At 39.2% G+C, this 11,882-nt stretch overlaps 1 protein-coding gene across 2 annotated transcripts in view; it reads right to left on the bottom strand.

Annotated features, from left to right (window-relative positions):
* Positions 1-11,882, bottom strand: part of RFX7 (regulatory factor X7) — a 74,625-nt gene that overhangs the window by 53,042 nt on the left and 9,701 nt on the right. For both annotated transcript variants that reach the window (XM_032446971.1, XM_032446970.1), the window contains exons 3-4: positions 6,599-6,727; positions 5,516-5,601 (exon numbers count right to left, since the gene is read on the bottom strand). In XM_032446971.1, the coding sequence (XP_032302862.1) occupies positions 5,516-5,559 (44 nt within the window). In that variant the 5' untranslated portion in view covers positions 5,560-5,601; positions 6,599-6,727. The remainder of the gene's footprint in view (positions 1-5,515; positions 5,602-6,598; positions 6,728-11,882) is intronic.

Genomic DNA, 11,882 nt, shown 5'->3' with positions numbered 1-11,882 from the left:
AAATAATGAAATTCTGCTATCTTTATCCTCAAAGCATAAAACAAATTCTGTGAGGATAATTGACTTTAAAGACTTGCTAAAAATGACACTTTCCAAAAGCTTTAAACACTGGTTTAGCAAACTCCATTTTGATGCCTTCTTTGCAGCTCTTCTTCCCTGGGGATGTATGTCACCACATCTCCTGAGCTATGCCCAAGACAACTCCCTCTGGTTTTCTTTATTTTGTTACCTCTGTTCATGTGCAGTGATAGTAAAATGGAAATACGATAACTAATCGTACCCGTAACCAATTTTAATATATACTTCAGCTTGTACGTTTTCAATCATTTTAAAAAAGAATCTAGTTTACCTAGAAAACCTTCAAATGCATGTCATGATAACTGACAGAAGAAATTGGTCTGTGTTCAAATGTGACAGTGAAAAAGGAGCTATTTTAATTCTAAAAAAGCAGGAAAACCTGCTTGATCAGGAGTTTGCTGAACTTTGCTGCTTCTGGAAGTATCTGTGTGGAGTGGGTGTGAGCAGTGTGTGGTGAGCAGTATCGCAACCTGGCAAATAATGGGAGACACAAGGAAGTATGAAGCAGGCCCCATGATCACAAGTCCATCACCAGCAAAGGACAAGTATGAGCTACTACACTGACTCTGCTATAGAGATTGTTTTCCTGGAAACCATCCTCACTGTCTCCAGTTCCTCTCTGCTTTGCTGTCCCTGTCATCTTTTATATCTCTGCAAGGCGGTTTAAGATGCTAACAAAATGGATATGCAGCCCTGACTCTGCAGTAGTAGATGATCACCAGACACAAGACAGCAATGGCCTAGGCTCACATAAGCCTGACTACAGCTTGCCCTGGTAGGGCAGATGAGGAGTGTGGTGTTATGTTGGGATAATACACAGATTGTTTACATTCTGGAAGTCGTGATAACCCAATTAAATTTCCAAAGTCTATTCAGGTTTTTTGATGATATGGACAGTTCAAAACATTTTGTTTCTACAGTCTTCTCCTTTTCAGTGCAATAGATCTTTGTCTCAGTGTAATTTCATGTGGGCTGCTGAGCCTGAAAAAGTTATGAGTATGGTGTTTCTATAACCTGCACAGCGGTATTCAACTACTGCAGACTAGAAAGATACTTAAGAGGGGACCGTGGGTCATGAAAGTGATGATTCAGACTGTCCTGTACAAGGCTGATGAGTAGGAAGGAAGGCTGTCACTGAAAGGAGTTCGATGGTTAGCTGAGTCATATTTCAAACTGACATCCTTTCATTTTCAGTGTTACTGAATATTTGATAACCTTGCTGGTAGAAGATAGGGTTAAAAATATTTTTAGTCAGACCACTATGCAGCTGCTTTGTCTTTCACTTGTCTTTCATTCTGACCCAGAGGCTCAGTTTTAGGGAGACTGACAGAATCAAAGGTAAGGAGAGAGAAATATATGCAAGTTTCACATAACAAAGCAAACACACAACACTTCTGTCCTTACTGTCCTTATTTTTTTCCTTAATGAAGTTTAATAGTAATTTGGAAGAGTGTTCAAAAGTTAATGTTGCCTACCTGCAATGGCTGACTGCAAGGACCAGGACAGCAAGGACAGCAAGGACCAGGGCAGCTCCTGTTTGCAGGTACACCTCCTGTGAATTGCCTCACCACATGCACTGGTGGTCCTTGCAGGTAATCATGACCCCATTAAGGTTACTGCATAACATGGTAAAGCAGATGTGATAGAGGATGAGAGAGCACCAAATTCCCAGACTCGGAGCCAAGTAGAACAGACCCCAGTACAAGAAACTGTGAATTTCAGCTATGTTGGTTCAAGATCTGCATTCCCACATAAACAGTGGATGGCCTAAATCGGTGCCTGAAGGAATCCTCAAGGATTTCCAAGCATCCTGAGAAGTCTGTTTGCATTTTCTCCTGTATGTAAATGGATAAGATGATCCAGTGATACAGAAGTGCTTTCAATTACAGCAGTTGCCCTTTGATTCCTTATCTTGCAAGCAGAAAGTGTCTTGTCAGACACCAGCCTGGGGACACAATCATGAGTTTTGTTCTCACTGAATTTGTCCCCAGAAATGGAGGGAAAAGAAAATGCTGCTTGCACACTGTGACCACAGAACAGACAGGCAGCCTCACACCCCAGTAAAATGCCATCATCTCATGTTTTGTCTTACCAGTTTCACTTTAAGCTCCCCATCCTTGACAAGACAGTACTGTACAGTCCAAGATCAAAGCAGTCATCTCCATCACTACTAGCTCATGTCTTTGTTTTTAATACTTCTGTTCTTCTTGGTCAAAACTTTAACTTTCCTCCTGCTCGTCTACTGGCACATAACTCCACCCTCTCCGAGCACCATGTCTGTTCATGCAAGTGCTCCAAGCTGTCAGGATCCTCCCTTCTATGCAACCTTTAGCCTGAAGGTCTACTTCAAGTGACCCTCCACAACACTCCTGCCAGCAGGCTCTGCACAGTCAGCATCAGTGGTAGCAGTGCTATTGGTGCCTGGTCAAGGATGCGGCAGGAAATGTCTGGCCTCCACTCCATAACCATCTGCTAAAACCAGGCCTCCTCTGGCAGGAGTCCAACACAAAGTAAACAGAGTTTCACAGCCAGATTTCAAACTACAAAATAAATGAGAAATATGGCTCTCTGCTCCTAGTTTTCAAATTCAAGACATGGAAGCCTCCAGAAGCAAAAATCTTTTATGGATTCTAAGACCTTTTGTTTGCCAAATGGATTCATCACAGTTAACACTAGGGAAAAAGTGCTCTGATATAGCTATTTTAATTATCTAATTAGTTCAGTTTAAGCATTTGATTTTTAAGATGATTTCTTTTTCAAAATCAGTGATGGAGAAAAATTAAATTGTCAAACCGGAGACTTCAGCTTGCAATACGTGTTCAGGAAACTGTATACAGAGATAGAACAGTTCTGAATGTTGATACTGTAGGATATTTTTCATGGTATAAGAGAGAAAGAAGGACTCAATGAAGTGTGAATGATTTTTTAAAAGAACAGATTGCCACATCTTTTAAAATAGGTCAAGTTTTTGGCCTAGTTTTGTTCAGGGTTTCCCTTAAAGCAACAAGGTTTAATATCCAAGACAAAAACACCATTGCGTTTTGTTTCTAGCCATATCTATGTATGCACGTTCTAAGGCAGGAATGCTCCAATGTAAGAATAGAAGACCATGCAAAGACCATGTATCTCAAGCAACATTTCAGAACAAGTTACACTGAATAGTAATATCTCACTGGTGGCCACACTTCATCTTTAATGTGTAATGTTAACCTAAAACAAGAAGCTATGGAAAAACAAACTATAAATAAAGGAAACTGCTAATAAAGCTAATACCTGTAGACCCTAGACCCAACTCCTGTCCAATTTAGCTCTCTCAAGTCCATGGAAGTTTAGCACCATTGTTTGCTTTCCATCTTGAAACTGATTAATTCAATTGATTAATTTGATTTAAATAGAAACAGAACTACAATAATGACATTCAGATTGAAGGTACACAAGATAGTACTTGAACAAACGTATTGAAAGGAGATAAAATACAACTGCTATCTGTCAAAGCAAAAAGAATCTGTATGTATGTATTTAGATTCTAAAAATGGACATTCAAGATAATTTAAAGAGTGAAAAATTCTGCCTGCAGCATTAATTAGTATAGAATAAATATAATTTGTCTTCTATGTAAGTAGCAGTCTGATATACATGCTCACAGATGCACCTTTGTTCTGAGAATGTAGGTATAATGCATGCATACATAATGATGTTACACAGACTTAATTGTTCAACATAATGTAGCAGTAATTGAAGTTGTCTTAGTGCATCTATATGGAATGAGGCAAGGCATGACTAGGGTTTCCTCCATCCCAGAACTCTGGAAAAAGACCAGGTACAAATCAAGAGTGACTATGCTTGGAGAGCACATGGGCAAAGTGTGTCACTCTACCTACACTCCCCTGAGGCAGAGATAGGAGCTCAGTGGATCTTTATTAAAATAGAGATCTTTTTCCCTGCTAGGATGATCCAAAAGGGATAGTGCCCTTCAGGCACAACCCTTCAAGAATGTACCTTCTTGTGGTAAAACTCTGCACTGACCCAGTCCACAGCTAGTAATAAATACCAGTTAGCTCACCGTTTTTTACAGTCATAAAGATACTGAATAGCTTGTCATGCATGCTTCAGGAAAGAAGTACAATCTGGAACAACAGGTTCTACACATACACTTGTAATACAAATCTTCTGCAAGTTGTGGACTTCATTATGAAAACTGTTAATGAATCTAATTAATCTGTGACTGAAGGCAGTGCAAAAGCATCTCTAGCATCCATTATGGTATGCTTTGGAAAGATTTCAATCATAGAACCATAGCATCATCCAGGTTGGAAAAGACCTTTGAGACCATGAAGTGAAGCCATCAACCAGACTTATCAAATCTCATCACTAAAGTAGGTCACTTAATTCCATGACAACACGTCTCTTAAATATCTCCAGGGAAAGGGGCTCCACCACTTCCCATGGCAGCCCTTTCCAATGTTTGATCACCCACTCCCCAGAGAAATTATTCCTGATATCTAGCCTAAATCTCCTCTGTACAACTTGAGACCATTTCTTTGTGTCCAATTATGTAACAAGATAGTTTTGAGTAAAACTTTAACAATTAACACTATTTTGCATTAAGATTTGTAGCTGTAAACACCATCATGGACTAGAACCTTTATTTTTGTACCTGATCCTATTCTGCACCCTCTGCTGATGAACCAGAGTGAACTGGTACATGTGTGGCTTTGTGCACAGTTAGTGACACATAAAGGCAAGAAGAAGGAGAAAGAGGATCTTTCTCTTTACAGAATACCATGAAGTGCAGGAAAACTCATTCAGAGAGCTCCAAGGGATACTGATTTGTGAACAGCTCTTTTTCACATATTAACTCCCACTACTTCCTGTAGAACAAGAATACTGTGCACACAGATCTGTTTTCAGTTTTCTCAGTAGTGGTTCCTCCCAATACTACTCATATATCAAGATCACTTTCACTTCATAACAGATCACAAATTCTTCCAATAGTAATTCCATTATGTTTCTTTTTCTGCTACAGCCTAAATAATTAACAGAGATGCCAGGCAGATTTTAAGTAGCAGTAAAATGTTACTATCCCTGCAATGATTCTTCTTACAGAAGCTGAAAATGTCTTATTTTACAAAGAATCCCACTGAAAGGTCTTTCTCAGCATGAATATGTGATTGCATCATTACTTAGTAAGGACTTGGAGAGTAAATCTCATTCATTTTACAATCTGAGTCAAATTGGAAAAAAAAAAATCACATTGTCTATTTGGATTGAACAATTTTATAATCTTCGCAGGGAGTTCTTGTCACCTGCACAGTGGTCAATGGAGCAGGCACATTACTTTTTATTATCGTGATGATATGTATGAAATGAAAGACTGATTAATTCTCTTTGTTTATGACACTATACGTAGGTTCAAATTCTTAATGCCTCCCCTTACCTTTGTAAGAAATTCGCAGTGAGTGATCTTGAAGATAGTATCATATCCAGATTTCATGTGGAAAACAGAAGCTCTGTATAGAATACCTGTTATAGGGAACATACAGGATAATTATATAGCATGCTGATGTGAAGTGACTGGTTCATCTGTCTGTAGGACAGGATTTTATTCTGTTGGATTGAAGCAACTTCTGTGGGATTGGAGCCAAGAATATTTGAAAAGAAAATGTTGCTCACAATCAATCTGGCTGAAATCCTATACTTATCAAATCCAGACAATAGGTTTAGCTAAAAGCTAAAATCTAGCTGTACAGAAAGGTACCGCTGAGATGAGGATGAAGCTTTTTAAGGGAATCCAGTCCCTGGGCAGCTAACCACATGGGAATGGGGGTGGAGGGGGAGTGGCAGGTTCCCATGTCAGATGAGCATGGCAGTGAATGAGTCAGCGTTGGTGGCTGTAGTCTTCTCTGTACCCACAGAGATCTTTGTGGTCTTAACCAACATGTTTGGATTGAATCCTCAACATAGCAAAGAAGTCAACAGCAAATCAGTGCAGACAGTAGAAGAATTATATCCTTTATCAAGATGCTTTGTCAACATCTTAACAGTTTATTGCCAAAACTTCTAATTAGTTTAACAGTCACAATATCACAGCTCTTACAAATCAACACCACATACAGCCAAGAAGCAGCTGTTCTCATACTCACAGGCTTCTAATATTTATCTAACAATTCAAAAGAAAAACAGAATGAAGTATAAGCGTCAATATGAGAAAGGACTTCCTGTCCTCTTGTTATTTTTAAAGTGAACTCAAGAGATGTCTGATATGCTTAAATAGCTTATTAATAAATGTTATATGTGAAAATACAGAAATTCAGATAAAAGCTGTTAGTTTACAACCAATATGATTTGAGCATGGGAACAAATGTGGCTATTAAAATGGATAAAATCCTGGACTTTACTGTTTGGGATAGCTCGCTGAGGTTCTCAGCAGTTTTACTGTGAATATGCTATACTGGAGCAGCTGAGTTTACACTTCAGACCTGGGCTTTTTATATAAGAATAACATAAACAAACAGGTCACCTTGCTAACTTGCTTTTCCTGTGGCAGATCACTTTCTTCTCTTCAGGAAGCGAAGAATAGATTTCTTCCAGTGTCACGAAGAGAGGAAGTAGGGAAAGTTTTCGCTGTGCTTGTCATTTTCACTTTAACCTGCAGAACAAGTTGATCATATTGTGTTAATTAAAATTTCCTGTGTTAGGAGGTTTTGTGTTTTCGTTTTTGTTTGGTTGTTTTTGTTAGGTTTAACTTAGTTCTCCTTTCAGGTTTTTAAGAAGTCCTCTCCCTGAATCCTGGCAGAACCCAAGCTCAAGAATCCAACCGTCTAAGCCAAGTTTAAGAATACTGCTATTTACACGGTGCAGTAAGGACCAGTTAGCCAAGTCTGGTATCAGTCCAGGAGTAATCCTTTCCACAGATACAGGCTGTGTTCTGTCCACATTCAGGGGGTAGGTTGGACAGAAGTAATGTGGAGTCCTTTTATTAATACAGCAGGCACCCAACTTAGAGCTGTGCCTATTTAGGCTTCTAAAAACAGTTTGCACTGAACATGCCCTCTGGTTTCCTGGCAGGGCTACTCCCATACCAGTAACTTGATATGTGCTCTCATGGTCACCATAACACCAGCCAAGCACATGAAATAAGACCATCTTTAGAAAATACCTCAATGGGTTAAAACAGTAGGACACAGCTACCAAAGCCATGTTTGAGATTCCTCACCCTGCAAGGCAGAGAGAAGGGCTTGGTACTTTCTGGCTGTTGGCAGCTCAAAAAGGAAAAGGATGATTGTGCAAATGGCAACTTCTTGCATAGAAAATCTTTCCAGAATTACAACAACTGAGAAGTCTGACTTTGAGTTGCCTTTTCCTTCCGCCACTGAGGTTGAGGAGGGGACAGGAAGGTACCAGCTCTACTAAGAGTTCGCAGAGTGATTAACTATACGTTGCAGGCCCAAATTCTGCCCTATTCACACTGCTGCAGCTTATAGGGGATGATACAGTGTCATAACCATAGTTGAGGACAAATATTGTCATGGCAGGAATACAGAAATGTATTACTAGAAATCTAACTGCTTAAAGGGAAACAAATTTTTACCAAATAAATGTCTGGTAAATAGTTAGAAAACATGATGTTTATAATTTTATCCACAGTGCATTTAAACTCAAATTACTTATGCAGACGTGGAAAGTACTGATGTGACATTTAAATATACCAGACCTATCCCACTGCAAGGTTTTTTCTTTTTTTCCTTTGTTCTGTTTCTTTTTAATTTTGACTGATTTCTTGAATAGAAAGATCTATGATCATAGTACGTGGTTATTTCTTGGCCATATAAAAATACTACTGTATTTTTCAAACTTTCTCCTTTCATTTCTGAAAGCATAGGCAAGTTAAAAAATAATCCTAGCTTAGTCATAAAATCAGTATGTCAATATTTACTTGGCGCTCCCTCATGTCCTGGTCTTTCTTTGCTACTCTGATGCTTCAACTAAGTCCAGTATGCGTCATCAAGCCCTGGATCTAATAACTTGGGAAGATGATATTTTAAGATGCATTTGCATTAGCAAGTGAAAATCCAAATAGCGTGCAGAAAAGTGTGCTGGGCATGATGCAAAATAACTGCTGAAAGAGGAATCGAGATATAATAAGGTGGAAAAAAAGTAGTATGTGCAACAAGGAGAAGGCCTGTGGGTCCATTTGCATGTTCCTCACGCAGACAGTAAAATTTAATTTTTTTTACATTTCTTTACAAATAAAGATGCAGTTATGACATAATTGGGCCAAGTCTATTTTAAAATCCATTTGCCTGAGTTTCTGATACCAGCTTTTAGTGGTCTAAGGACATTTTTTTAAGAAAAAAAATTGAGGCTTGAAAACTCCCAACCACTATTTCAACCAGGGGCAACAGCTGGTGTCCTGGGCACCGTCTGGAAGAAAGAGCAGTTTAAGAGCTATCGGATTGCTTTTCCATCTCACTGGCTTTACAGCTTCATAGTTGTGACTTACTGGGGATCAAACTTGGATATTGATAGATATTTCAGCGTAAATATCATTTATCTCCCTAGAAGAGGGGGCTTTCTTTTCAGTGCAATAGGAGAAGGCCCATTGCTTTACCAGGGCAGCAGATGGGTGAAGCGAGTGAACGCTCTGTTAGTTTCTTTGCACATACGTAAGCACTGCTGCATCTGAAACCCAATTAATATAGCATTTAGTGCAAAGAATAACTCACAGCAAGTATGAAACCGAAAGTACTGCCACGTATGAACAGTGTGTTTCTTTCAGAGGGTTTCTACCCGAAAGTGTGATTGCTAGATGTAAAGCAGTCTCTCTCATTCACGCTTTAGATTTCTTTTTCATTATAGTTTTGTCAAATCTGCAGTTTGGAAACTATGAAATAAGTAAGTTTTATATCCCAAACAGCTTTATCACAAGCGATTATATGAGAATGCTACCTTTCTCTACATATTCAAATTCCCTTTTAATGTTTGTAGTGTTTGTGGGGCTGGTAATAATTGCATGGTCAGAGAAGGCGCTCGAAACAGCAAAGTGGATTCAGGGGAGCGTACCTGAATTTCTTCAGTGAATTGCCATCTGAATCCTTGTCTGGGGAGCAACAGCATCACACAAGGCATCACACAAGCAGCTCCAAATAGTTTGGGTTTTTTTGTTTTATTTTTTTTTAAGTTCTCAGACACTTGTGGAAAACTTAGCATCATGTTATTGCCAAATGTGCAGAAGCCTCTTCCCAAAAGACTGGCCCGGGAGTTAATAATGTACTTTGTGGATTTGCAACACAATTGCTAGGCAGAGCGCACTGTGTGTACTGCCCTGCTCTGCAGCTTGCCTCACTTCAGGCACTCTCATTCAGGCTGCTCTTTTAAAAGCTGCAGCTTTAAAATTTTCTCCACAGTTCATTTCCCTCCTAAAAATCTCCCACATAAGCATTCTTACTCCTGCAGCTTCACCAGTGCTAGCAAGTGTGGGAGGGCTGGCATTTTTGGTACAAGCACATTTGGAGTCTCTCTACAATGTCTGCTCTGCCCCCCTGAATACATTTGCAATTAATCAGAGGGACCTACGACAAAGGGTGGTCTACTGTGAAAGGTATCTACTGCATCAGGACTTAATATCCCCTCATTTCATGCAGATAGCAATGCTCTCCCTCCCCCGAGAGCTCCCTCTTTTTCTAGAAACTACCGAATGAGAAAAACTAGAAGTTCTGCCTGAGGAAACTAAAAACAATACAAGATCTCTGATCTGCTCATTAAAGGTGCTGTAAGAAAGCCAGGCTCTATACTATTCCACTATATACAATAGTGTAGCAAATCATTACTGAAACTGAAGCTGTTCATTTTCAAATAGATCATGTGTGGAGATGAACACTCTTCTGATTATCCTCATTACTAGAGGGAAGGTACATTTTACATTGATTTTCATATAAACGCTGTATGATCTTATGTGGTACATATTCAAATAGCTGGAATCCATTAAAACCATGCTCCAGCTGTGCAATCACTGTCCTCACAAAGATACGTTTTTACATGTGGTTAATGCCAGGAAGAATCCACAACTTCAATTATGAGATCACCAAAATATGTTGTTTATTGCAGAGAAAAGCATTTGCAGCAATTTAAAATATCCAGCCAACACCACACTACTAAAACTAGATAACAGAAATCCAGGAGAAATTTGAGCTAAATCTGTCGGGATTATAGTTGTGGGATTATCTGAATGCTAAATTACTGTATATGTTTTACTCACAAGCATAAGCATAGACAGTATGGGAAGATGGATGACTATGCAGATCGCAATAAAATCCATCCCCGGGAGACTTTTTAATACACGAGGTAAACAACCCCTCTCAATTTATCAGGCATTCTGGATTGAATTAATGCTGTCATTTACTTTGCTGTTGCTGTGTAGAGGAATACGGTTAAACTTAAACAGCTCCTCTAGCAGCAGAAAAACAAAGGTTTCCTCCTTGCATCCTTCATAACACATGGCATGCAGGAATATTAATTGGCTACCGTGTTTGTGTAACTGAATTCAAGAAAATACAATTGTAGTTTACTGTGTAATCAGATAACCAAATGATATGCAACATTTAGAGAAAAGATTAACTCCATCTGCCTTGTTAAACCTTCCCTTCCCCTCCCCCGTTGTTTACACACCAGAATTCCTGGCTTTCTAAGGACATATAGTGAGTGAACCTGGATTGACCTGACACATAGCATCTCTCAAAATTTCCCCTTGAATGATTCACAGATGTGTGAGCTGTAACCAAAAAAAGCAAAGAGAAAAAATGCAGGGTACTGTACAGTCTGAGTGTATTTGAAAGAGGTGATACTGTCTGAGTGTGCCATGCCTGAGTCCCTCCTTTACTGAAAGCACACAGCAAGGGATTACAAACACATTCCTTTGGTCACCAGTTCAGCTCTGTTTGACAATGCAAGTGAAATTACCTTCAGCTATAGTGGTGCAGAGGCTATTCTAATTCCTATTATTCTATTGGCGTGTATTACTGCTCATTTGTGCTTTTCTGGCATTTCAAGTAGCTATGTCACATGTTTATGTACAATACAGTTATGTGACACATAAAGCTCTCAGGTAGGCTCTCCTGGGGAAGCAGGCTAGACAGTAATTTCTGCTCCCTGCGAACAGATATCAGATGATATAGAAATGGTCACTTTCGTTTCCTTCTTTCACAATCAAAGAAGTTACGTAGCTTTGTAAACAGATTAAATACAATTTTAGATCCTGGGAAGCTGTCGGTGTAATACTTTGGTCAAAGTACAAACAAACAAACAAAAGAATCGACCTTAGTCAGAGAGCTCAACTGCATCCAGCTTTCAAGATCCATAATTTTCAGCAGAAATCAAATATAGAAAAAGCACCAAAATGTTGCTTTTTAATGAGGAAAGGCTGAATATATGCCCTTGAAATTTGAGCACAATAGGTGGTATTCTCAAACCATGCACATGTAGTAACAGATTTGGGTTGTCAGACCCTTTGAGGTTTGATAAAGGAACATGGGTTCTATTCTTCATCTTTTCTCCCTCAACCAAAGTCATTTCCCACAATTTCTGCTGCTTTTTCCACCTGCTTTTGAGGTGGATATCTGGGAACTAGTTGACCTAGAACACTAAAGCGTTGTTTTAATACAAACTGTCTCCAGACCAGTGCTCTCAAGGAGCTGAACCAGATGCAGTAACGATGAGGTATCTCCAGGTTAAATGTTAAAGCCACCTAGACCCAACTATTGCAAGATACAAGAGTGGAAATCTGTGTTAATGAACTCAGGTCTACT

This window comes from Coturnix japonica, chromosome 10 (genome assembly GCF_001577835.2).
Source record: "Coturnix japonica isolate 7356 chromosome 10, Coturnix japonica 2.1, whole genome shotgun sequence".
NCBI classification, from domain to species: Eukaryota; Metazoa; Chordata; class Aves; order Galliformes; family Phasianidae; genus Coturnix; species Coturnix japonica.
The sequence above is the reverse complement of the archived record's forward strand: the minus strand, read 5'-3'. Positions and strand labels throughout refer to the sequence as shown.